General features: G+C 44.5%; 1 protein-coding gene across 2 annotated transcripts in view; it reads left to right on the forward strand.

Annotated features, from left to right (window-relative positions):
• The window catches only part of DVL3 (dishevelled segment polarity protein 3), an 88,781-nt gene that overhangs the window by 32,175 nt on the left and 29,071 nt on the right, over window positions 1-27,535 (forward strand). For both annotated transcript variants that reach the window (XM_083363933.1, XM_083363932.1), the window contains exons 2-9: window positions 1,282-1,351; window positions 5,956-6,077; window positions 8,744-8,850; window positions 10,215-10,350; window positions 19,171-19,264; window positions 20,943-21,012; window positions 23,494-23,633; window positions 23,842-23,918. In XM_083363933.1, the coding sequence (XP_083220059.1) occupies window positions 1,282-1,351; window positions 5,956-6,077; window positions 8,744-8,850; window positions 10,215-10,350; window positions 19,171-19,264; window positions 20,943-21,012; window positions 23,494-23,633; window positions 23,842-23,918 (816 nt within the window). The remainder of the gene's footprint in view (window positions 1-1,281; window positions 1,352-5,955; window positions 6,078-8,743; window positions 8,851-10,214; window positions 10,351-19,170; window positions 19,265-20,942; window positions 21,013-23,493; window positions 23,634-23,841; window positions 23,919-27,535) is intronic.

A 27,535-nucleotide genomic window follows, 5' to 3' on the forward strand; every position in this document is an offset into this window, starting at 1 on the left:
GTAAGGGCGAAAAACGGGCATAAGTCACTTTGTTCAGTGTTGTCGTAACTTCGAACGTTCACTAAGTGAACTGTTGTAAGTCGAGGACTATCTGTAATACTGTATGGATAAAGGTCATTGATTCAAGGTAGCAGATATTTTGAAACTGAGGAAGGAAATGTTCTGCGGGTTTGTTGATTTAGAGGAAGCTTATGACAAAGCGAACAGGCTTGGATGATGGAAAGTTTTCCCTAGTAAGGTGTTTAAGATTGGCCAAATATGGTAAGAGTGGTGTACAGATAGATGGTCCTGGACTTACGACCATTGGTAAGTCAGGTTTGATATGATAGCAGTATTCCGGTATTTGAGGGGCTGCCACAAAGAAGAGGGAGTCAAACTACTCTCCAAAGCACCAGTGGAAACTAATCAAGGAGAGAAGCAACCTGGAATTAAGGAGAAACTTCCTGACACTGAGAACAATTAACCAGTGGAACAGCTTGCCACCAAAAATTGTGGGCATGCCATCACTGGAGATTTTTAAGAAGAGGCTAGACAGTCACTTGTCTGAGATGGTATAGGTTCTCCTGCTTCAGCAGGGGGCTGGTCTAGAAGACCTCCAAGGTCCCTTCCAGGTTTATTGTATTGTATTGTATTGTATTGTATTGTATTGTATTGTATTGTATTGTATTGTATTGTATTGTATTGTATTGTATTGTATTGTATTGTACTCTACTCTACTCTACTGTACTCTACTCTACTCTACTCTACTCTACTCTACTCCTACCCTACCCTACCCTACCTTACCCTACCATACTCTACTCTATTCCATTTCTTATTCTATTCTATTCTATTCTATTCTATTCTATTCTATTCTATTCTATTCTATTCTATTCTATTCTATTCTATTCTATTCTATTCTATTCTATTCTATTCTATTCTATTCTATTCTATTCTTGTGCCTCACATTCCAAAGTTTTATTTAATATGCTGCCAAATTTCCAACAAAAAAAGATTTCACCATCACATCGAAATCACATCATCATCATCATCATCATCATCATCATCATCATCATCATCATTATTGCAGAATTTTGGGTTTCTGACTCTTACTTCAGGGTTGTAACCCTGAAGAACATCATGCTTGAGCATTACCCCTCCTCCTTGTTAAGAATGATCCATAGGATGTGAATAGGAATATTATCTGTAGTATTGACCCACAGGATATTTCAGATTCTGAAGACCCTAGCATCGTTGTGTGCAATACCATTTATTTATTTATTTGCTTTTTCTCTTTAAAAACAGGGTTGTGAAAGAGGAAATTTCAGACGACAACGCAAGGCTTCCCTGCTTCAACGGGCGTGTGGTGTCGTGGGTAAGTAGCATTTTTGACGGAATATCTTTTTTTTACTCTTCCCAAGGTCAGTGGTGTTTGATCCCATTTAGCGTGCAGTGCTTCTTCCCTGACCTAGAAGTTCTTCTGTTGAAGATGGCAGGGGGTATTTATTTATTTATTACATTTCTAGATTGCCCATTTCACCTAAATCAGGGGTCCCCAACTCCCGGGCTATAGCCCGGTACTGGACTGTGGCCCATTTGCAGCCGGGCCGCCCAAACCATAGGCGAGTGTGTGCAAGCAGCTCCGTTTCTGTGAGTGGCAGGCACTGGCTCACGCGTGTGCAAAACTCCACTTGACTTTTCTTGTCAGAATCGACTGGGAAGCTTACAAATAGTGATCACGTGACCCCGGGACATGCAACTGTCATAAATAGATGCTCGTGCTGAAAATCCTGATCGTGTGACCAGGGGGATGGTGCAACTCTCATAATTGTGAAAGTTGGTCCTAGGTCACCTTTTTCGGTGCTCTTGTAACCACTCAGCGAATGGCTGTAAGTCGAGGACTATCACCTGTAGCTGGAATTGCCCCTAGGCAAGTTGGTGGATGGATTTGTTGAATGCTGTAAGGAGAATGAATGCATTTACAAGTAATCCTCAATTGACGGTCATCCATTTAAGAATAGAATAGAGCTGGAAGGGACCTCGGAGGTCTTCTAGTCCAGCCCCCAGCTCAAGCAGGAGACCCTGTACCATTTCAGACAGGTGGCTGTCCAGTCTCTTCTTAAAAACCTCCAGTGATGGAGCCCCTACGATTTCTGAAGGCAGAGCTGTCCCACTGGTTAATTGTCTTCACTGTTAGGAAATTTCTAGGTTGCTTCTCTCTTTGGTCGGTTTCCAACCATTGTTTCTTGTCCTGCCTTCTGGTGCTTTGGAGAATAATTTGACCACCACCCCTCCCTCTTCTTTGTGGCAGCCCCTCAAGTATTGGAAGGCTGCTGTCATGTCCACCCTAGTCTTTTTTCCCCTCTAGACTGGCCATACCCAACCGTTCTTCAAATGTTTTTGTCTCCAGGCCTTTAATCATCTTAGTTGCTCTTCTCTGAACTTTTTTTTTCAAAGTCTCAACATCTTTTTTTTTTTTTTGCAATGTGGTGTCCAAAACTGGATGCAGGATTCCAGGTGTGGCCTTACTAAGGATTTATAAAGCGATTCTAATACTTCATGTGATTTTGATTCTGTGCCTCGGATTATACAAGCAAGGATTATGTTAGCTCTTTTTGGCTGCTGCCACACATTGGTGGCTCACGTTTAAGTGATTGTCCACTAGGACTCCCAAGTTGCCTCTCACAGTTACTGTTTTTGAGCCAGGTTTCACCTAATCTGTTCTTATACCATTTTTTTTTCTGCCTCAATTTAACATCCAAGTTGCAAATGGCCTGTCCTCACACTTACGACTGTCACAACCAACCCCATGGTCATATCTTTACACTTTGGAACTGGTTCACATTTACCACTGGTTGCAGCAGCCTGCAGTCGCGTCGTTGTGATTTGTGACATCTCCCAGCTGGTTTCCGAAATAGAAAACATCAATTGAGAAAGCTGGATTGGCTTAATGACCCTGCGATTGGTTTAACGACTGGGATAAAAATGGTCATTAAATCAGATTTGGTTACACGATGACTCGCTTCCCAACTGCACCCAACTTGCGATGGCTTTTCCAGTCTCCATTTGCGGTCGTAAGGCGACTTGCAACGGCTTATTTAGCGACCGTTTGAAGTTACACATCACTGGGGAAAAAGTGACTTCTGACCGTTTCCCCTCTTTACGGCCATTACAGCGTCCCCGTGGTCACGTGATCAAAATTCGGAGGCTCGGCAACTGAACTCATATTTGTGACGGTTGCAGCGTTTCTCCCCCCCCCCCCCGGGGTGTGTGTCTTGTGATCCCCTTTTGCGACCTTCTGACAAGCCAAGTCAATGGGAGAAAGTCAGATTCGCTTAACAACCGGGTTCCTAACTTAACAACTGCAGCGATTCGCTGAACCAAAGGGGCGAGGAAAGTCGTAAAAATGGGGCAAAACTCACCGAACAAATTTCTCACTTAACAAGAGAAATTTGCCTGTCCTTTTTCTTGTTGCCTTGCAGCTTTACAGTCCTAAGGCCCTTAGATCCTCCCCTTTCCCTCCACCATGAATCATTGCTTAGTGATGACTTAGCGGTTGTACAAAGCCTTTGGCGTGGGGGGAAGGTTGCACGAACGGGGAGAATAGGAAGTTCCTGAGACACAAGCCGGCCCCGTTCAACTTTCTGTAGTTAAACCCTGTTCGCCCTGTGAATGTTTTCTTTCTTTCTTTTTTTGGGTTGGGTGCCTTTTTTTTTTTTTTTTTTTTTACAAAAGCAGAGTTAGGGGTTGGATTGGATGGTGCAGGGAAGAACGCCAACTTTTAAGTCCGTACAAATCAAGAAAGAGCATACTAAGAGGTTGAAAAAATTATAGGAATCGAAAGGGAGGCGAAGGTCTCAATTGCAACATGGCAGTGCGGAAAGAATGAAGAGGATAAGGAGCCGTGGGAGAATTATATCCACCCTGCTTGGTATTTCGTAATGGGGGCTGTGTGTATCCTTGCAGATGTTCCGTGACCCAACTAGGTAACATCATCAGTGCTAGAAAGTGGGGGGGGGGGGAGGGGAGGAGGAAGGGGAGGAGGAGGAGGAAGAAGAGAAGAAGGAGGAGGAGAAGACTGTGGGGTCCTCGGTGGTCTCTGAGCTTGGTTGTTTTCTTGCCTACATTTCTTTACCCAACTACATAACATCATCAGTGTTAGCAACCAAGGTCAGAGAGCACCAAGGACGCCAGCCACCGTGGCTGACTCAGGAATTCTGGGAGTTGAAGTCCACGAGTCATAAAAGAGCCAAGGTTGCCTACCCCTGCCCTTTACCATTTCAGACAAACGGCTGTCCAGTCTCTTCTTAAAAAACTTCCAGGGTTGGAGCATTCACCACTTTCGTCTTGTCTGGCTTGAGCGTCAGTGTGTTGGCCTTCCTCCAGCCTAGGCACTGCTCCAAGGTTTTCACCGCCTCCCGTGGAGCAGATGAAAAGGAGGGACAGTGTTGGGTGTCCTCCCCATTTTACTTGAAATCTCCTGATCATTTCACTGGGTGGTTTCCTGTAGATCTTAAAAGCAGGTGGGGGAATAAACCAGAATCTTCCGGAAGCTGATGAGGTAAGGAGCTATGAGGCTAACCAAAAATCCCTCAGCACAAGCTCCCTGTCTGAACGTTGTTCCACCCACACTTAGCCGGGCAATCTCCACAGGAGGACTCCGTGCTTTTTATTATAGGTAGTCCTCGACTTACAACAGTTCATTTCGTGACCGTTCAAAGTAACAACGGCGCTGAGCAAAGTGACTTGCGGCCATTTTTCACACGGCCGCTGCAGCATCCCCCAGGGTCACGTGATGCAAATTCAGATGCTTGGCAACTGGTTCATATTTATGACGGTCGCATTGTTCCGGGGTCAGGTGGATCACCTTTTGAGACTTTCTGACAGGCAAAGTCAAAGGGGGAGCCAGATTCACTTAACGACCGTCTTACTAATATAAAAAGTGCAGTGATTCCCTCAAAAACTGGGGCAAGAAAGGTCGTAAAATGGGGCAAAATTCACTTAACAACTGTCTCGCTTATAGCAGTGGAAATTTGGCCACTGTCGAGGAGTTCCTGTACTCCCAGATGATCATTAATTTTTATTTATTTTATTTGAATATGTCATTGGGTAGGTTTGCTGCCTGGAGTTAAGATATTAAAAAAAAACGGGATAGAAATATAATTAGAATAATGATAACAATTTTTACTTATTTTAATATTCTGAGTTGCTCAGAGTCAAGTGCATGAGATAGGCGGCTGTATGAACCTAGTGACTGAATTAAGTTGTTTTTCTTCTGAAAATCCTATTAGCAGATTATGCTTTAATATTAGGAAATGTGAATATTTTGCTGAATCGTCATCAATGCATTTTTGCTTGGGGTCTTATTTTAGCAGCTAAAAAACGGGATTCCCTTCTCAGCTGCAGAAGCTGAATTACCTCTTTGTTGCTTGGTGTCACTGAATATAGGCATTCGAATCAGTATTTTCCAGCAAGCATATGTGGACTTCGACTCCCAGAATTCCCTAGCCAGTATTTGTAGACTTCAGTTCCCAGAATTCCCCAGCCAGTATGTGCAGATTTCAACTCCCAGAATTCCCCAGCCAGCATGTGTGGACTTCAACTCCCAGAATTCCCCAGCCAGCATGTGTGGACTTCAACTCCCAGAATTCCCTTGCCAGTATGTCCGGATTTCAACTCTCAGAATTCCCCAGCCAGCATGTGTGGACTTCAACTCCCAGAATTCCCCAGCCAGCATATCGGGACTTCAACTCAGAGAATTCCCCAGCCAGTTTGTGTGAACTCCCAGAATTCCCACATCACCATCATCATCATCATACTGTCTGCACACCTTCAAAATTGCCCACGTTGATAAACAAGGCATTAGACTTAAGGATTGCTTTGATATTTTGTAGGAACCTTGCCTTTTCTTCCCTTCCAAAACGAAAAGTTTCTTTTCTCTCCCAGTTGGCTTATCTTCTCTGACCTTTCTTCTTCCAGCTGGTGTCTGCTGAGGGATCTCATTCGGACGCTGGGTCCGTCTGTGCCGAGAGTCAGCCGGAATTGCCGCCCTCCATCGAGCGAACCGGAGGCATCGGAGATTCCAGGCCTCCTTCCTTTCAGTAAGTGAAGTAGCAATGCCAGGTTTTGGGTCGAGCAGAAAGTTAAGATAGTCCAGGGGTAGGCAACCATGGCTCTTTTTTGACTCGTGGACTTCAACTCCCAGAATTCCTGAGCCAGCCTGGCTCAGCTTGGAAACCTCTCCCTTTCCCCTCAAGCGTGGCTGGCTCAGGAATTTTGGGAGTTGAAGTCCCCGAGTCATAAAAGAGCCACGGTTGCCTACCCCTGAGATAGTCCTTGATTTACGGCAACAATTGATCCCCAAACTTCTCTTGCTCACTGAGACGGTTGTTAAGTGATTTTTGCCCCACTTTACACCCTTTTTTGCCACTGTTGTCAAATGAATAACTTCAGTCGTTAAGTTAGTAAAACGGTTGTTAAGTGAATCCGGCTTCCCCATTAACTTTGCTTGTCAGAAGGTCACCAGAGGGGATCACGTGATCCCAGGGAGATGCTGCGACCGTCGTAAATATGAGTCCTTTACAAAGCGTCTGAATTTTGATCACACGACCGTGGGGATGCTGGAACGGTCGTAAGTGTGAAAAATGGCCCCAAGTCACTTTTTTCACTGCCATTGTAATGTCACACAGTCGCTAAATGAACTGTTGTTGTATGTCACGGACTACTGTATTATGTTTTAGATCAGTGACGGCGAACCTTTTAGAGACGGAGTGCCCAAACTGCAACCCAAAACCCACTTATGTATCGTTGGGTGTTGGGTACACATGGCCCATTGGGTGGGAGTGGCCCATTGGGTGGGCGTGGCCCATTGGGTGGGCGTGGCCGCAGTGGTAACAGCAGACTGGGTGGGACTAAAAAGTTCAATCAATCAATCAGTTCCGATTTTGTGAGATCTTTTTTTTTCCTGCGAGAAGTTGAAATTGGTTGATTGATTGAACCTTTTTTTTTTTTTGCACACGATGGCGGAGGCCTAAAGCGAAAAGGTTTTATAAAACTCAGCTGAAGGCCTAGGCCAGGGGTAGGCAATCTCGGCTCTTTTATGACTCATGGACTTCAACTCCCAGAATTCCTGAGGCAGCGCTGCCTCAGGAATTCTAGGAGTTGAAGTCCATGAGTCATAAAAGAGCCGAGGTTGCCTACCCCTGGCCTAGGACGATGGTGCATGTGCCCACAGAGAGGGCGCTGCATGCCACCTGTGGCACGGGTGCCATAGGTTCGCCACCATGGTTTTAGATCCTTAATACTTTGAGCCTGGAATTATTGGATCTTTTTGCAATATAAGCAGCAGGGACAGTTCCCTAGGTTTGGTGGCATAAAAATAAGATAAACTTTATTGTCTTTTTTTATTGTGGGCACACTGGCACACATTTAAAATCAAAATCTGTTGCCTGCTCTCAAAAGCGTACACATACACAACACACATAAACACGCCATATATAACATAATGTGTATACTTATACCTTTACGCATAAATACATATACATTGATCTGTATGGATTCATTACCAACCCAAAAGACTTTCCTTTTCGGGTACCAAAGCTGACACCAGATTTTAAATATACTGATGTTAATTTGCACTTTGTGTTGGAAAGCTTGCAGCTCAGAGCTAACTGACAAGCTTTGGGTGGTTAGGAAAAAGCATCCATAACTTAGGCCAGGGGTAGGCAACCTTGGCCCTTTTATGACTCGTGGACTTAAACTCCCAGAATTCTTCAGCCAGGCTCAGGAATTCTGGGAGCTGAAGTCCGCAAGTCATAAAAGAGCCAAGGTTTCCTACCCCTGACTTAGGTCTTTTATTAAAAAGGCCCTCTGGTGCAGAAATTGGGGGTCCTTTTGCTTAAAAAACTGGGAGTAAAATCTGTTGGACAGTTGAACCAGTGGCTCTACTGTACCAGTGGCTGGACTTACAGCCACTTGTTTAGTGACCGTTTCAGGTTACAAGGGCACTGAAAAAAGTGACTGATGACTGTTTTTCATACTTAACAACCATTGCAGCATCCCTGTGGTCAGGTGATCAGAATTCAGATGCTTGGCAACTGGCATGCACTTATGACGGCTGTAATGTCCCAGGGTCATGTGATCATCTTTTGCGGCCTTCCAACCAGCAATGTCAAGGGGGAAACCAGATTCACTTCACAACCACATTGTTAATTTAAGAACTGCAGTGATTCATTTAACAAATGTAAATGAGTGAAACTCACTTAACAAATTTCACAGCTTCTGGAGGCAGGTTGTTCCACTGGTTAATTGTTCTCACTGTCAGGAAGTTTCTCCTTAGTTCGCGGTTGCTTCTGTCCTTGATGAGTTTCCATCCGTTGCTTCTTGTCCTGCCTTCTGGTGCTTTGGAGAATAGCTTGACTCCCTCTTCTTTGGGGCAGCCCTTCAAATATTGGAAGGCTACTATCATGTCACCCCTCACCCGTCTCTTCATTAAACTAGAGGAGGGGGTGTTGGGGTGTGCTACCGTGCTTCCCCAGAATATTAATTTTTGCTCCAAAAGACGGATTAGGACTCATTTTCCGGTTAGGTCTTATTTGGGGGGGAAATATGGGACTAAATGCATCCATCTGGCTGACGATCTTAACTGGGGCTTATTTTTGGGGTGGGGCTTATATTACGATCATCCTGAAAAAAAAAACATTTTCTGATTAGGTCTTATTTTCAGGGAAGTACGGTACCAACTGAAATATATGTTTTTGCCTTGCAGCCCAAATAGTGGGGGAAGCCGAGAGAACTTGGATAATGAGACAGAGACCGACTCGGTGGTGTCGGTTCAGAGGGAACGGCCTCGCAGAAAAGAGGGTCCTGAGCACGGTGAGGAATTCCCCCCCCCTTTTGAAATCAAACCCATGGCTGTGTTCCCACAACGTGTTTCCTTGCGCTAAGTCCTAATTTGTTCAGTTCATCCCCTGAGGCTGGATTCCCCCAAACTGATAAGTTAAAATGCAGTTAGTGAGTTTGGGAACTGGGTGAATTTAGCCTTTGGGTTGTTGTTATTATTATTATTATTATTATTATTATTATTATTATTATTATTATTATTATTATTATTATTATTTGTTTGTTACTGTTTTATATTCTGTATTTCATACTGATATACTGCGTTTTAGGCATTTATTTTATTTCTGTTGTCCTCGATTATATGTTACCCAGGGTTGCGTTCTTTGATTTGGACGGCCTTTATCAATCCAATAAATATTAGAATAGAAGTAGAAATGGAATATGTTTTCAGCCCGGCTTGGGTCTCCTTAAAAGAGCTGGGCCTAATTCCTGCGTTTGCAGGGTAGCCACGCAAGGTCAGGAAAATGCACGCTTGAGTTCAACAGGCAGTGCCAGGTGACATGTGACGACTTTGGGCCATGCACACCCTCTGAGCTTCACCTACTCATGGGGTGCTTATTTTGGAATTAAAATAGAGAGGGCTCCCCTAGCCTCAATGGCCACATGCAGGGGTCTAGGACAGGGGTGGGGAATCTTGGTTCTTTTATGACTCGTGGACTTCAACTCCCAGAATTCCTGAGCCAGCATGGCTCAGCTTGGAAACCTCTCCCTTTCCCCTCAGCATGGCTGGCTGAGGAATTCTGGGAGTTGAAGTCCACAAGTCATAAAAGAGCCAAGGTTCCCCATTCCTGGTCCAGGTCACAGGTCCTCAAACTTGGCCCTTTTATGACTCGTGGACCTCAACTCCCAGAATTCCTCAGCCAGGCACGCTGGCTGAGGAATTCTGGGAGTGGAAGTCCACGAGTCATAAAAGGGCCAAGTTTGAAGACCCCCCTGGTCTAGGACAATTCGCTGTGGCTGACTTGCACCAAGCTTCTCGCCCTGGCCAACTCATCCCGCCCGACCTCTTGTGGGACAATTCAACATGGGCCTTGTGTTGCTTTAGGTTTGAACCTTGTCAGATTAGAAGTCTTTCAGGCTGGGGTCCGCTGCAGTTCTACCTGTCCCTCTCTGGAGTTATCCCGCATTGAATGGTTCCGCGGCTGAGTTGGCCCCGGCTCTGGTGAGTCAGATACAGTGGGGCGGCTGGAGTGAGGTGGCCAGGGTCTCATTCTGACATGCAGTGCCTTGCGCTCCCGAGAGAGAAGGTGGAGTAGAAAGAGTGAATAAGCGAAACAGGCTGCATTGTACGTGGTACTTTTTCACAAAGAAAGCGACTCAGTCCCTGCTTCCTCCAGCCCCCAGGGTGAACGGGATGACCAAGGGGGACCGGCGGCGGGAACTCGGGGGTTATGAAAGCTCCTCCACCCTGATGAGTAGTGAACTGGAGACCACCAGCTTCTTCGATTCCGATGAGGATGATTCCACCAGCAGGTGAGGAGAGAGTTAGAAGGTGAAACAACTCTTGTACAAGACGCTTTAAGTCTCTTTTTTTTCTTTCCGGTATTAAGTGACTTGTTGATGGAGAATCTTTTCTAATAAGGGTTGGGATCGCACACTACATTCAGTTGATTTATCAAATAGGTTCCAGATGGCCAGGTTTACTTGACATGCCAAAGCAGGGGTCCCCAACCCCCGGGGGCCACGGCATGCCAGCTACCGGTCTGCACGAACAAAGCCCCATCCGCCGGATGCAAGCAGCACACAAAACCACGCACCCTCCGGTTTGTGGAAAAAAACTCTCTCCACAGAACCAGTCCCTGGTGCCCAAAAGGTTGGGGACCTCTGTGCTAAAGCACAGGTAGCCCTTGACTTACAACCATTCGTTTAGTGACTGTTCGAAGTTACAACGGCACTGAAAACTGACTTACGACCCTTTTTCAGACATACGACTGTTGCAGCATCCCCGTGGGCAACGGGCCCATATTTATGACGGCGTCTTGCATTTGCTGATGGTACAGGTAGTCCTAGACTTAGAACAGGTTGTTTAGTGATAATTCCCAGTTGCGGCGGCGTGGCAAAAAGTGAGCTGGGACAATTTTTCCCACACTTCACAACCATTGCAGCATCCCCCCGTGGTCACGTGATCCAAGTTCAGACACTTGGCAACTGGCAGACATTTATGACGGTCGCAGCGTCCCCGGGGGTCATGTGATGTCCTTTCGCAGCTTTCTGATAAAGTCAGTGGGGGAGCCCAGATTCCCTTTCCCGCCGTGTTACAGCTGCAGTGATTCACTTAAGAACTGTGGTGAGAAGGGTCATGAAATGGGGGACAACTCACTTAAACAGCCGTCTTCACTTAGCAACGGAAATTTTGGGCTCAGTTATGGTCATTAGTCTGTAAAAGGTTTATAAATCAGATTTGCCCAGGGGCACAGATCCTACTAAGGCAGAGGTGGGGGAACGCCGGCCCCTTTATGACTTGTGGAATTCAACTCCCAGAATTCCTGAGCCAGCCAGCCATGCTGGCTCAGGAATTCTGGGAATTGAAGTCCACAAGCCATAAAAGGGCCAGTGTTCCCCACCCCTGTACTAAGACAAAAGAAGCAGAGCACATTATGGCTAAATAGATCAGGGGGTCTTCAAACCTGGCCCTTTTATGACTTGTGGACTTCAACTCCCAGAATTCCTCAGCCGGCGTGCCTGGCTGAGGGATTCTGGGAGTTGGAAGTCCACAAGTCATAAAAGGGCCAAGTTTGAAGACCCCTGAAATGAAATAGAGGGCCTACTCCGAATCCCATCTGTCAACCAACTCCAACCTTTGGGAGCTGCAGCGCCCACCTTTCGTAACGTTCTGTTCTGTAAGGTATGATTTGCCCCCCTATCCTTCCTCAAGAGCCTAAAGACCTGAGTCTGCCAGTTTGCCTGGGGACCAGAAGGGGGCGTTCTACGCTGGAGGTGGCTGCTGGGTTGATGTCAGACTCCACTCTTTCCCTCCTTTGTTGTCTGCTCTCCACCTGTCCATCTTTTGGTTATCCTGTTGGATGTTTTCTCCTTGTGGTCTTTTTTCCTTGTTTATCTTGTCGTTCTGCTATTTCACTTCTGTTTGCTCTCCTTTCATTTTTCTTCCTGGTTTACTGTTGTAAGCTGCCTTTAGTAGTTTAAGTTTAAGTTTATTGAATTTATATACCGCCCTTTTCCCGTAGGACTCAGGGCGGTTTACAAGGTATTTAAAAAAGTCAATACAATACAAAAGTTAAAAGCAATTAAAAATAATTAAATTTAATCCCTGAAAAATATAAATATAAAATATAAAAATATAAAATATAAAACCCCAATTAAAAACCCCAAGTAGCCCCATAGCAAGATGGGTGGCAAATAAATTTAACCAATAAACAAACAAACAGACATAATTGTGATATAGGACCCAGATCATGGATAGGTTCTGCATTTGGCCCCTACTTTCTGTGACCATGTTCAAAAATATTGGTCTATGTCTTTTTAGGCGTAGGAATTAAAGTGAGACTGCTTTTCTAATCTTGGGAGATAGATCCCCTTTAAGAAAAAATCACAATGATTAGAAATCCATCAAGGATCTCATCCCCCTATAATTTTACTTTTTGATGCTGGTTAACGTAAAGCTTTGATTTTGTTAGTGATGTAGACCAGCATTCAGGTAAAATTTTCCTGGAAGAAGAAATAGATGGCCATTTTCAGGCCGGGTTTAGGGTCAGTTTTTGTTGGGAAATTTTCATACCAAACTACTGATGGACTTTGAACTGGATTGTTTGAATCAGTTGCATCGAGTTATTTAAAGATCAGTTTTGGCTATCTTCCTCCATTAATGCTTAAACATTATCTCACTATATAAACATTACCTATCTAAACATTTCTCTCTCTCTCTCTCAACATTCTATCTATCTATCTATCTATCTATCTATCTATCTATCTATCTATCTATCTATGGGATGCGGTGGCTCAGTGGGTTAGGACGCTGAGCTTGTTGATCAGATGGTCGGCAGTTTGGCGGGTCGAATCCTGAGTGCCACGTAACAGAGTGAGCGCCTGTTACTCGTCCCAGCTTCTGCCAACCTAGCAGTTCGAAAGCACGTAAAAATGCAAGTAGAAAAATAGGGACCACTACGGTGGGAAGGTAACAGCGTTCCGTGCTCCTTTGGCGTCTAGTCATGCCGGCCACATGACCACGGAGACGTCCTCGGACAAGCGCTGGCTCTTCGACTCTGAAACGGAGATGAGCACTGGCCCCTAGAGTTGGAAACGACTAGCACGCAAGTGCGGGGGAACCTTTACCTCTATCTATCTATCTATCTATCTATCTATCTATCTATCTATCTATCTATCTATCTATCTAAACATTCTATCTATATCTATGTAAACATTCTATCTAAACATTCTATATCTATCTATCTATCATCTATCTATCTATCTATCTATCTATCTATCTATCTATCTATCTATCCATTCTATCTATATCTATCTCTAAACATTCTATCTAAACATTCTATATCTATCTATCTTATCTATCTATCTATCTATCTATCTATCTATCTATCTATCTATCTATCCATTCTATCTAAACATTCTATTTTTTATAATTTTTATTGATTTTCTGATATTACATTTACATATTTGAAAAGCAACATGGTGGCTGGGTAGTAGTAACTCAATTACATACAGATATTAGTACAGATTTCAAATTGTTACCATAAACATCTCCTCTCTTTTCCCCTTCATATATACTGTCTATTTGTAGATTTAAAAACAAGTTTTATCCTATCCATCACATAGAAAATAACTTTCTTACATATATACATAGTTTTTAGTTTACACATATTCTAATTATTTTAACATACAATCTTTTAGACAATCAATGACCTAATAGATTTTTCAATTTTAATTTCCACTAACATTTAGATTTAACGTTTAATATTTATCATTCCCAAGATTTTTAATATACTCCCAATTCATCTATCACTATCCCTCACAAAATCTAATAAAAATACACATCCCGTTTACTTAACTTCTCACCCTCTATGTAAACAAATTAAGGATACAATATAATATCCTTCCTTTTTGCTAATTTTCAATTGTTTTTTTTAAGTAGTAATCATAATTTCTTTTTATTTCAATATTTGACACTGCCTCTCTTCCTCTTTGTATCTGCTATCGCTTAAACAGATAGGTTTTCGTTTTTAACATTCTATATGGACCTATTTATTACTTTCAACAATAGGTGTTTGGCTTGTCTACATTATTCACCTTTACATGACCTTTATGCACAAATCAATATTCAAATTAGCTATTAATATTTATACTGCTAAATTTTAATAACCAAAATTTTTTCTTTATCTCAGTTCATAACAATGTCTTGTGTTCAACATACACATCTTATCTAAGTACATTCTGTTTCAGATTTCAATAAGATGGTCGAAACTCCATTCTTCTTGAGTCTTATTCTGCCTTTTTTCCTTTGCCAAATCATCTTCCATGTCCTTATTTTTGGGTCATCCAACCAATCTGCTTGCAATGTCATGTATATTATTTGATACTGGCAAAACCATCCGATGCCATTTTTTTGAGAGGACTTGTAGGTTTATTGCAGGGGTCTTCAAACTTGTCCCTTTTATGACTTGTGGACTTCAACTCCCAGAATTCCTCAGCCAGACACGCTGGCTGAGGAATTCTGGGAGTTGAAGTCCACAAGTCATAAAAGGGCCAAGTTTGAAGACCCCTGGTCTATTGGGTCGTCTCTTTATTCTTCCATATCAGCGTAGTTGTTCTGAATTGTTTATCTTCTCCTCCATCTGTTCTTTTTCTAGATCCTCTAGTTCCTTCTGAGTTGTATAAGAAACCTTTTCCTTTTTCCAAGCTGTCAATGTCTTTTCTGGATTTTCAAATATCAACATTTGTTTAATAGTAGATTCTTCTATCATCGTACTTGGACGTTTCATTTTTTTTTCTATTGTATTTTGTTATAGATGATTCTTTAGTTGTAGTCAAAGTTTGGGCTTTCATATCTTGGCTGACTTCTTGTTCCTTCACATAGCCTCTTAGTATTTCATTGGCTGTGGTAAGAATTTGGATTAGCGTTTTTAACATAGCGAGAGTTTGTTGATCTTCGTCCATAAGTAAATTTTGTTCCTGGTCTTGCTTCCATATTGGTATTTTAAGCTAAAGGCTTTGCACTTAGAAAATCCAAAAGAGAGATTTTTTTTTCTTTCTAGGTAGAGAACACAAAGCCTTTCACAGCTGTTGTTTCAATGTTCTCAAGGTTATGTATCTTATCTATTTCCCGGGGCAGTCAGCCAGGCCCCTTTTTAAAGTTTCCCTTTGAGTCCCAAAGTTGTCTTAATCTTTTCAGTTTTTCTTTTTTCTTTTCATAAGAAAGAATCCAGATTTCCAACAGACGTAGACAGTGAAAAATAGGAGATAACAGATCTTTCAATCCGTATGCTTTAAGAAATAAAGTTCCAATTGGGATTCAGTTACTTTTCCAACGTTTAAAACGCCCCTGGGTATTTAGTCGCCGCCCTTTCTGGAGGGAGGGCTGGCTTAAATCCCCCTTCCCTCACCGCAGGGTGGTGGTGGGGAAATGCTTAGCAGCTTAAGGAGGTACAGAAAGTTATTATTATTATTATTATTATTATTATTATTATTATTATTATTATTATTATTATTATTATTATTATTATTATTAATATACCACCCCTCTCCCGAAGGACTCGGGGCGGTGTACAGGGCAATTAAAACACTATATACAACACATAATATACAAAAATTAAAATAAATTAAACCAAGTAGCCCTAAACAATAAAACATGTTCTAAAGAGTTAGATCTCACCCAGTCTCTTCCGTGCTGCTTTTAAGAGTTGCCTGGTGGAAAATGTGACTTTGGCTGTTCATAGCCTAGGGACGAGCCATAATGGCCGGTCCTTTTATCCGCCGGTTTGGAGGGATCGGCAGGTCTAACGGGAGAGTTGCGGCTTTCCCGCGATCCAGCAAACACCCCTCCTTGCTGGTTGCCTCTTCGGGGCAACTTTCGGCCCTTTTTAGGGCCCCCCCCAGCGATGCAAAACTGGACGGGGGAGAGAGAGAGCAAGTCTCGCAGCTGTCCATAGCAGCTGTGTGATAAACTGGAAGCTGTATCTAAGCATTCTATCTGTCTGTCCATCTATCTATATCTGTCTATCTGTGTCTTTCTGTCTGTCTGTCTGTCTGTCTGTCTCTCTCTCTCTCTCTCTATCTATCTAGAGGGTCCAATCAAGAGGGTCCAATCAAGGACTTAGCTACTGTGCCCCTCCACCCACTTCTCCTTAACTTGCAGTTTTGTAGCTTTTCCCAGCAGCCTCTGGCAGTTTAAAAGCAAAGAGGGTCCAATCAAGGACTTAGCTACTGTGCCCCTCCACCCACTTCTCCTTAACTTGCAGTTTTGTAGCCGCCACCCCCAGCTTACAGTGACACAAACCCTCCTCAGGGGTTGGTCCTCTCGCCCCTTCTGTTCAACATCTACATGAAACCGCTGGGTGAGATCATTCGTGGTTTTGGAGTTGGGTATCATCAGTATGCTGATGATACCCAACTTTTCATTTCGACCCCAAACCACCCCAGTGATGCCCTCGACGTGATGTCCCGGTGCCTGGAGGCGGTCCGGGTCTGGATGGGGAGGAACAGACTTCAGCTCAACCCTGACAAGACGGAGTGGCTGTGCGTACCGGCATCCCGGGATATTCAGGATATCCCACCCCTCATTATGGGGGGTGAGTCATTACCTCCTGTAGATAGGGCTCGCAACTTGGGAGTCCTCCTAGATTCACAGCTCTCTTTAGAAGACCATATTGTAGCTGTAACTAGGGGGGCGTTCGCCCAGGTTCGCCTGGTGCGCCAGTTGCGGCCCTATCTAGACCGGGATGCCTTGCGCACGGTCACTCATGCGCTCGTGACCTCTCGTCTTGATTACTGCAACGCTCTCTACATGGGGCTACCCTTGAAGACCACTCGGAGGCTCCAACTGGTACAGAATGCAGCCGCGAGAGTTGTGTCGGGGGTCTCCCGATACTCCCGTGTTACACCTTTGCTCCGCGAGCTGCATTGGTTACCAGTTGTCTTCCGGGTGAGGTTCAAGGTGTTGGTAATGACCTACAAAGCCCTCCATGGCATGGGTCCAGAATACCTTGGGGAGCACCTGCAGCCGGCGTCAACTTCCCTCCGCCCAGTACGCTCCCACAGAGAGGGCCTCCTCAGGGTGCCACCGGTCAAAGAATGCCGACTGGTGGCCCCCAGGGGGAGAGCGTTCTCTGTGGGTGCACCGGACTTATGGAACCATCTTCCGGTAGAGCTCCGGATGGCGCCCGACCTCCGCTCCTTCCGGCGCGACCTTAAAACCCATCTCTTTAAGGAAGCGGGCCTGGCCTGATGGGACAGGGTGGGTTTGTTATTATGACTTTAATTTTAAATTTGTATTATGGGCATTGTTTAATCATGTTTTAATAATTTTAACTTTTGTATCTGTTTTTTATGTATTGCCCTGTTAACCGCCCTGAGTCTCTTGAGAGAAGGGCGGTATATAAATTAAATTAATAATAATAATAATAATAATTATACCATGGGAGCTAATTGCACAACGCACCGGCCTCGCAAGTCAATCATGCATAAAGTTTATAAAATTATATCCCGTTCAAAAGCCTAACAGCCCATGGATAAAAGCTGTTCTTCAGCCTGTTGGTACGGCTCGCTGTACTCCTGTATCTCCTACCCGATGGTAGGAGAGTAAAGAGATACCGACCAGGGTGTGAGTCGTCCCTGAGAATTTTCCTCCCTCTTCCAAGGCAACGAGCCCTGGCGATGTCATCCAGTGGTGTCAGGGGAGAGCCCACAATGTCTTGTGCTGTGCTCACTACCCTCTGTAATACTTTCCTATCCGCAGCTGTCAGGCCAGCATACCAAACCACAATACCGTACGAGAGGACGCTCTCTATAGTAGACCGGTAAAAGAGGGTCATTAGCCGTTGTTCTACCCTGTTCTTCTGCAAGACCCTGAGGAAGTGGAGTCTCTGTTGGGCCTTTCTGGCCATCTGGGTTGTATTAACTTTCCAGGTCAGATCTTCGCAGAGGTAGACTCCCAGAAATTTAAAGGAGGAAACTCTCTCCACACAGCCCCCCCCCCCCCGATGTAAAGTGGTGCAGGTTCCTACTTTTTCCTCTGGAAGTCTAGCACCATCTCTTTTGTCTTGCCGATGTTCAGGTGCAAGTTGTTGTTGCAACACCATATGGATAGTTTTTGTACCTCTGCCCTATATGCAGTCTCATCCCCATCTGTAATAAGACCCACTACGGTAACAGGGCTTTTTTTCTCATAGAACGCTCAGAACGGAGTTCCGGCACCTTTTTTGGATGGAACCTTGTAGGATAGGCAAGGCGGGTTGTATGATATGTGTGAGTTCCGGCACCTTTTTCTTTTACAAAAAAAGCACTGTACGGTAGTATCATCTGCGAACTGAATTATCGCAGTAGATGGGTCTGATGATACACAGTCATATGTGTACAACGAGGAAGTCAGATTCGCTTCACAAGTGCGTGAATCTCTTTTAACAACTGCAGTGATTCGCTTAACAGTGGTGGCACAAAGGGTTGTAAAAAATTGGACAGGATTCACTTAGTAATCTCCTTGCTTGGCAATGAAAATCCACTCGGTCCCAATTGTGATCTAAGCCAGAGGTCCCCCAACCTTTTGGGTACCAGGGACCGGTTATGTGGGGAGAAGTTTTTTCCGTGGACCGGAGGGTGCGTGGTTTTGTGTGCTGACTGCATCCCGCGGATGGGGCTTTGCTGGTTTGTGCGGACTGGTTGCTGGCATCCCATGGCCCGTACCGGTCCACGGACCAGGGGTTGGGGACCCCTGATCTAAGTCAAGGACCACCCATACAGAATAGTCATGGAGAGGGGTATGAATGTGATTTCCTGGTCCCTATTAAGGTTTTGAAGTTTAGCTGGAATTTTTATATGCAAGGTTTGAGTTGGGCAGCCACATTAAAATCTTTAAATAAATGAGAAAATTCCATTTGACAGTAAAGGTTTCTATTTCTGCCTTGTTTTTGCGGATGGCAGACCTGACCATTTTATTTTACAATGGAACCAAGGATGGCATCTGAGATGATCTTGTTTTGTAAAGGGGGTTGTACCGAATGACTCTTAAGCTTTCATCCAGGGACCCAAACGTGATGCCCTTCTTTGTCCCTTGTTAACTGCTTCCTGGTAAATGAGCTTCTGATTCTTCCTCCGCTCTTTGTCTTGTAGGTTCAGCAGCTCTACGGAACAAAGCAGCGCCTCGCGCCTTATGAGAAGGCATAAACGCCGTCGGCGGAAACAGAAAGTAGCCCGAATTGAGAGGGTGAGAAGCTTGACTTGGGGGGGGGGGGTTGGAGACGGGACAGTGTCACAGAAAGGTAGAAGCGTTAGTGAAGCGTTAGTGCCACTTTATAAGGCCTTGGTAACACCACACTTGGGATGTCACATCCAGTTTTGATTGCCGCAATATAAAAAAGATGTTGAGTCTCTAGAACAGGGCTCTTCAAACTTGGCTCTTTTATGACTTGTGGACTTCAACTCCCAGAATTCCTCAGACAGGCACGCTGGCTGAGGAATTCTGGGAGTTGAAGTCCACAAGTCATAAAAGGGCTGAGTTTGAAGACCCCCTGCTCTACTAGAAAGAGTGCAGAAAGGAGCGACAAAGATGATCAAGGGCCTGGAGGCTAAAACATACGAAGAAAGGTTGCAGGAATTGGTTAAAAAGGTAAAGGTAAAGGTTCCCCCGCACATGCGTGCTAGTCGTTTCCGACTCTAGGGGCCGGTGCTCATCTCCGTTTCAAAGCCGAAGAGCCAGCGCTTGTCCGAGGACGTCTCCGTGGTCATGTGGCCGGCATGACTAGACGCCAAAGGCGCACGGAACGCTGTTACCTTCCCACTGTAGTGGTCCCTATTTTTCTACTTGCATTTTTACGTGCTTTCGAACTGCTAGGTTGGCAGAAGCTGGGACGAGTAACAGGCGCTCACTCTGTTACGCGGCACTCGGGATTCGACCCGCCAAACTACCGACCTTCTGATTGACAAGCTCAGCGTCCTAACCCACTGAGCCACCGCGTCCCTTGATTATGTCTAGTTTAATGAAGAGAAGGACCAGAGGGGGACATGATAGCAGTGTTCCAATATCTCAGGGGTTACCACAAAGCACCTGAAGACAGGAGAAGCAATGGATGGAAACTAGTCAAGGAGAGAAGCAATCTAGAAAGGAGAAATTTTCCCAATGGTTAGAACAATTAACCAGTGGAACAGCTGGCCTCCAGAGGTTTTGGATGCTCCAGCACTGGAGGTTTTTAAGAAAAGTTTGGGCAGCCATTGTCTGGAATAATATAGTGTTTCCTGCTTGAGCAGGGGGATGGATTAGAACAGAGATGTCAAACACAAGGCCCGGGGGCCGGATCCGGCCCGCGAAGTGGTTCCATGCGGCCTGCAAAGCCATCCTGGAAACAGGGAGGGAACGGCCCCCGCTGCCTTGGCCCTGGCCCAGAGACCCTCCTTCTGCCAGAGACCCTCAGATCTGTCCCACTCCTGCCCAGGCCCCCATAGGCACCCTTGATGCCAACGATGTAGAGCTGGCCACGCCCACCCAGTAGGCCATACACACTCTAGCCATGCCCACCCAGTAGGCCACGCCCACCCAGTAGGCCATACACACTCTAGCCATGCCCACCCAGTAGGCCACACCCACCCTGGCCACACCCACCTGGCCCCCTGAGGGCAACCGCAATGCTGATGCGGCCCTCAGTGAAATTGAGTTTGACACCCCTGGATTAGAAGGTCCCTTCCGACTCTGTTGTTATTCAAACAACTTTGCAAGTGTTAGGACCAGTCCTACCTTCTATAAATTTGTAGGGAGAGCCTTGAAAGGCATTTTGTCCCCTCCCTGCCCCCCCCATTCTTTTCCCTAGTGGTTGGACCTCGAATCCGTCTTGTCAGTTGTGGCAGGTGAACCACACCTGTTCTTATCTCGTCTTCTCCTTTCCTTGCAGTCTTCGTCTTTCAGCAGCATCACAGATTCCACCATGTCGCTGAATATCATCACCGTGACGCTCAACATGGGTGAGTCCAGATATGGCTGCTCGGAGACGGGGGTGGGGGTGGGAAAGGAAGACGATCCGTTTAATGTCGTGAAGTGACAATTTAGTATGGAGAAGGCCTTTGGAGAGGGTTTTTTTTTTCCTTTTTGATCCAATATAGGTAGTCCTCAACTTACAGATCACAATCGAGCCCAACGGCTGTTCAGTGAGTTTTGCCCCATTTTACAAAACTTTCTTGTCACCGTTGCTGTGTGACTCGCTGAAGTTGTTGACGTGGCTTCCCCATTGCTTGTCAGAAGGTTGCCAAAGGGGATCACCTGACCCCAGGACATTGCAGCTGTCATAAATATGAGTCGGTTGCCCAGTGTCTGACTTTTGATCACGTGACCGTGGGGATGCCGCAGTGGTCGTAAGTGTGAAAAACAGCCATAAGTCACTTTTCCCCCCCAGTGCTGTTACAACTGTGAGCGGTCACTAAATGAACCGCAGTAAGTCTGTTCTACCTGTAAAGGTAAAGGTAAAGGTTCCCCCGCACATGCGTGCTAGTCGTTTCCGACTCTAAGGGCCGGTGCTCATCTCCGTTTCAAAGCCGAAGAGCCAGCGCTTGTCCGAGGACGTCTCCGTGGTCATGTGGCCGGCATGACTAGACGCCAAAGGCGCACAGAACGCTGTTACCTTCCCACCGGAGTGGTCCCTATTTTTCTACTTGTATTTTTACGTGCTTTCGAACTGCTAGGTTGGCAGAAGCTGGGACGAGTAACAGGCGCTCACTCTGCTATGTGGCACTCGGGATTCAACCCGCCAAACTGCCGACCTTCAGATCAACATGCTCAGCGTCCTAACCCACTGAGCCACCGCGTCCCCTTGTTCTACCTGTAGCTAATGATATTTTCTTCATGCTGGATCCGAAGCAGAACATCCAGATTCGGTTGCAGTTTTGTTCCACGTAGCATCAACCTTGTGAACCCTCAAGCTTCCTCTTTCCACTGTGGGTTCAAAATGGACAGTGATTAATAATTTATACCTGTGTTTCCTTGAAAATAAAACCGGGTCTTATATTATTTTTGCTGCAAACGACCCATTAGGGCTTATTTTCAGGCTATGTCTTATTTTTCCGGGAGGTGGGAAGCGCGCAGGGGGCCAAAGGTGTCCCAGTGATCTGCAGGGTGGGCTGGGGCAAAGCAGGGGCGGCGAGAACCGAAGAAAGCCCCTCCAGTGGCAGACGTGGCTGTTGCATAATGACGGCCTAGCCTTTTGTCGTCACTCACCCCCCCTGGCTCCAAAACGGCGGTGGAGGACCAGGAAAGGGGACCGAGCCTCCCCTGCCCATAGCAATGTGGCTTGGGAGGAGAGTGAAAGGAAAGAGGAGATGGGATGGCAGCCGGGTCATTGAATGGGCGGGGTGGGGAGGTCACCGAATGGGGAGAGGCCAGGCTGTGGGGGCCATGAGGTGCATGGGTGCGGGGCACGTGGGGCAGTTCTACCTCCCCTGCCACCTGCCTTGCCTCACCTCGTGGTGGCGGCACCAGCACGCCACATGGCCTCCTGCCCCGTTGCTACAGCAAGCAACCAGACAGTGGGATGGAGTGGGCTAGCTCTTAACTAGGGCTTATTTTGGGGGAAACACGGTGTGTGTATGTGTGTGTGTGTGTGTATGGATATAGATATATATACACATACATAACACACACATACACACACATATATATAGAGAGTGTATGTATATGTGTAGATATGTGTGTGTGTAGATATGTGTATATATAGGTATATATATGTATATATATACATATACACATACATAACACATACACACATATATGTATGTATGTATGTGTGTATATATATATATATATATATATATATATATATATATATATATATATATATATATATATATATATATATATATATATATATATATATATATATATATATATATATCCGTCATCATCAGGAACAAACAGCCACATGCTTCTCCCAGAAGAAGGAAGCAGAAGCCACCAGCCTGATGATGACGGATGGGATTCCGTCGAAACGTCGCTCCTACATCTTTAGTTCTACGCGGGGAAAAACCCGAATAACCAAAGATCCACATACGAACACCCGCGAAAACCTCAGAAAACATATACGTATATGTATATAGCATCTGTATATGTGCATCATGTATGTGTATGGGTAGAGAAGATAGTTTCTTTTGAGAGCACACAACAGAATTTCATTTTTAATGTGGGCCAGTATGCTCACAGTGAAAACATGATAATAAAGGTTTTATCTTACCTTACCTTATCACAAATGATGGAATAGACCAAATAATGCCTTTGGGCTTGGGGGATGTTCTAGACCAGGGGTGTCAAACTGCCAGCCCATGGGCTGGATGCGTCATGCGAAAGCCACACCCACCCCATTGCCGGCAATGGCAAAACTGTCCCGCTATGTTGTGCGATGTCACGTGATGTCACGAGTTTGACATGTCTGTTCTAACCGCACATCCCCTTTTCTGTAGAGAAATACAATTTCCTGGGCATCTCCATTGTTGGGCAAAGCAACGAACGTGGTGATGGAGGGATCTACATTGGTTCCATTATGAAGGGAGGTGCCGTTGCAGCTGATGGAAGAATTGAACCTGGAGACATGTTGCTGCAGGTACCTCTTTTATGGAACACCTTAGCTCCCCTTTCAGGTGATAAATAGAAAACTTAAGTTAAAAAAAGCAGAACGGGTGCATTGCTTGTGCCTAGAGTAAGGCAAGAGCAGTATTTGTCAACCCTGGCAACTTTTAAGATGTGTGAACTTCAATTCCCAGAATTCCCTACCCCAGAATTCCCCAGCATTCTTTGATTTATCTTTGCAGGTGAACGACACCAACTTTGAGAACATGAGCAACGATGATGCCGTACGAGTGCTGAGGGAAATTGTGCACAAACCTGGGTAGGTCATCTCTCCAGCCTCCTTGGTCCCAGTTTCCTTTTGGCACAGGCTTGAATGGTGTGGTGGTCTGGGCAGAGAGGCAAAGGTTCGGTTGTTTAGCTGTGCCCTCTGGGTCAGGTGGTCGTAGAATTCTGCTCTCATACAATATGGGCAAATCACTCGTTCTTAGCCTCAGCATCTCTTGTATTCTACAGGGATGATAAAACTGGCCTTCCTTATACCGTGTTTCCCCCGAAAGTAAGGCCTACACCAAAAATAAGCCCTAGCTTGATTTTTTGGGGGTGGGTCTAATATATAAGTCCTACCCGAAAATAAGCCCTAGTTTTGGCAAGGCACACAACTAAAAATCAAGCTGGGGTGGGGGTGTGGAGCTGCCCAACCCACCCCGTACCCACTTGCAGCCAGGCCTCTCCTCGCCGGCCCACTATGGATTCAAAGGTTCTGCAAGAACTCAGCAGCCAAGCACCAAGCTATGGATTGAATCCATAGTTTGGTACTCGGCTGCTTAGGCCTTCTGGACTGCAAAATGCAGCCCCAAATGCAGCTGCAGAACCTGGGCCCCAGAAGAAGTGGACCAGCTGGGTGGGGCTGTTGGTGCCGGAGGTGAGGTAAGGCCTACCCCGAAAATAAGACCTGGTGCCACTTTTGGAGGCCAAAAATAAAATAAAATAAGGCCAGGTCATATTTCCGGGAAAACACGGTAGAATTGTTGGATAAGACACAGTATAACAAACACAATAAATGATCGGCACTTAGAAAACATTACCTTCAAAATGCCGGGTTCCTTCCCCAAAGCCTATCCCTGGTCTAGTTCAATAAAGAGGAGGATGAGGGGTGACATGATAGCAGCCTTCCAGAATCTCAAGGGCTGCCCCAAAGAAGAGGGAGTCAAGCTCATCTCCAAAGCCCCTGAAGGCAGAACAAGAAGCAACGGATGGAAACTGACCAAAGAGAGAAGCAACCTAGAACTGAGGAGAAATTTCCTGACAGTTAGAACAATTAATCCAGGGGTCTTCAAACGTGGCCCTTTTGTGACCTGTGGACTTCAACTCTCAGAATTCCTCAGCCAGCATGTCCACAAGTCAGAAAAGGGTCAAGTTTGAAGACCCCCTGAATTTTTTTTTTATTGAAAAGTTTTAACATACAATTTTTCTTTAAAAATCCCCCCTCCCCCTCCCTTCTCCCTCCCCCCCTACCTCTCCCCCCTCCCCGCTCCCCCCCCGACTTCCCAGAGCTAAATACAAGGTATATATAAAAAAAACAATCATAAACAACCATATACTAACAACTATAAACTCTAAAATCCATCACTCTCTAGCTTATATAGGATAAAACAAGCCTTAGTAATATTAAATATATATAAAGAAACTAAAATAGAAAAAGAAAAAAAGAAAGAAGACTTATTCAAATGCTACATGAAACTTCTTAACCCTATACTTGTTCTGGATAAACTCAATCCATTTTCTCCATTCCATAATATAGCGTTCTTGCGAGTGATCTTTCAAATAGGCCGAAATCTTTGCCATCTCTGCCAGGTCGGAAACCTTTAAAGTCCACTCCTCTATGGTCGGCAGTTCCTCTTTCTTCCAATACTGACCTATCAAAAGTCTTGCTGCCGTAATTAAATTCAACATCAACTTGGTGTCCACAACTGTAACATCTGTAATTATTCCCAACAAAAAAAGTTGCGGACAAAACTTTATCCTCTGTTTAAAAATCTTCTGCATGTTCCACCAGACTTTTATCCAAAAAGCCTTAACCTTTTTACAAGTCCACCATATGTGAAAATATGTTGCGTCTTCATCACCGCACCTCCAACATTTAGGCTGATAATTCGGATACATACTTGCAAGCTTTTTAGGATCTAAATGCCATCTATAAAACATTTTGTAAAAATTCTCTCTTAGATTTTGAGCTTGTGTAAATTTTACGTTCCTCACCCAAATCTTTTCCCACGTGTCCATTGTGATAACTTCCTGGATGTTTTGGGCCCATTTTATCATACAATCCTTAACAAGTTCTGTTTCTGAATCAATCTCTATCAACGCAAGATATATCCGTTTAATATGTGCTGGTCCCTGATTTCTAATTTGCTTTATCAAATTTTCATCAGTCATTGTAAAACCATTTTTCTGGTCTTCTTTCCACCTGGCCCGTAACTGAGTATATTGAAACCAGTTTTGAACAACCTCCTCTTCTCGCAAGAGGCTATATGATTTCAAACACCAAACATTTCTTTCCAAACTTAGGATCTCCTTGTACGTAGTCACATCATGTTTGAAACCAGCATGTATATTTTCTATTGTGTGTTTTGGAATTGCCCACAGTGGTATCTTGCAATCTAGCTTATGTCTATACTTCTTCCAAACTCTCAACAATGCCTGTCTTAAAATATGCACTCTAAACACATTGTCTACCTTCTTGTCATACAACAAATATGCATGCCAGCCAAACAACAAATCGTGGCCCTCAAGATTTAATAATCTCTCTTGTGTCAAATTAATCCAATCACTTATTCCTACTAATGCAGCAGCTTCATAATATAGTTTAAGATTGGGCATTTTAAGACCACCTCTCTCACGAGTATCCTGCATAATCTTAAGTTTAACTCGTGGCTTTTTCCCTGCCCAAACAAATTTATTGATACCTCGCTGCCATTCCTCCAAATTAGAATCTTTCTTAAGAATCGGTATCATTTGAAATAAAAATAAAAATTTAGGCAGGACATTCATTTTCACTGCTGCGATCCGTCCCAACAAAGACAATTGCAATTTTTCCCAACTCTCCAATTCTTTTTGAATTTCCCCCCATAGTTTTTCATAATTATTTTTATATAACTTTGTATTAGAGGGCGACAAAAGCACCCCCAAATATTTAACCCTTTTAACAATCTCAAATCCAGTTAATCCTTCTAAGAGGGCCTTTTGCGAAACTGTCATATTTTTAGCCAGAATTTTGGTTTTCTGTATATTAACTTTAAATCCAGAAACCTTCCCATATTGTGTTATTATCTCCATCAGGTCCACAACAGAGTTCTCTGGCTGGGTCACTGTAACAACCAGATCATCTGCGAATGCTCTCAATCTATAATCCTGATCTCTAATTTGTATCCCCTTAATTTTTTCCGAATTCCGTATTTTAACCAATAATATCTCTAATGTTAACACAAATAACAAGGGCGATAACGGACACCCTTGCCTTGTGCCCTTCTCAATATTACATGCTTCTGTCAGACTATTATTAACTATGATTCGGGCAGTTTGTTTTTGGTATAATGCCCTAATCGGTTGTAAAAAATTTTCCCCAAAATCCATTTTGTCTAAAACTTTCAACAAAAATTGCCAATTCAATTGATCAAAAGCTTTTTCAGCATCTAGAAAAATTAGCGCCGCAGGGATCTGGTTGTTCCTTTCCAAAAACTCTAAGACATCAACTATATGCCTCACATTATTTTTCATTTGCCTACCACTAATAAACCCCGTTTGGTCCCCATGAATCACCTGTTGCAGAACCCTCATCAGTCTATTAACCAAAACCTTAGCAAATATCTTGTAATCTGTATTTAAAAGCGATATCGGTCTATAATTTTTAACTTGAGTAGCATCTTGGTCTTCCTT

The sequence above is a fragment of the Vipera ursinii genome (genome assembly GCF_947247035.1).
Source record: "Vipera ursinii genome assembly, chromosome: 5".
In the NCBI taxonomy this organism is placed as follows: Eukaryota; Metazoa; Chordata; class Lepidosauria; order Squamata; family Viperidae; genus Vipera; species Vipera ursinii.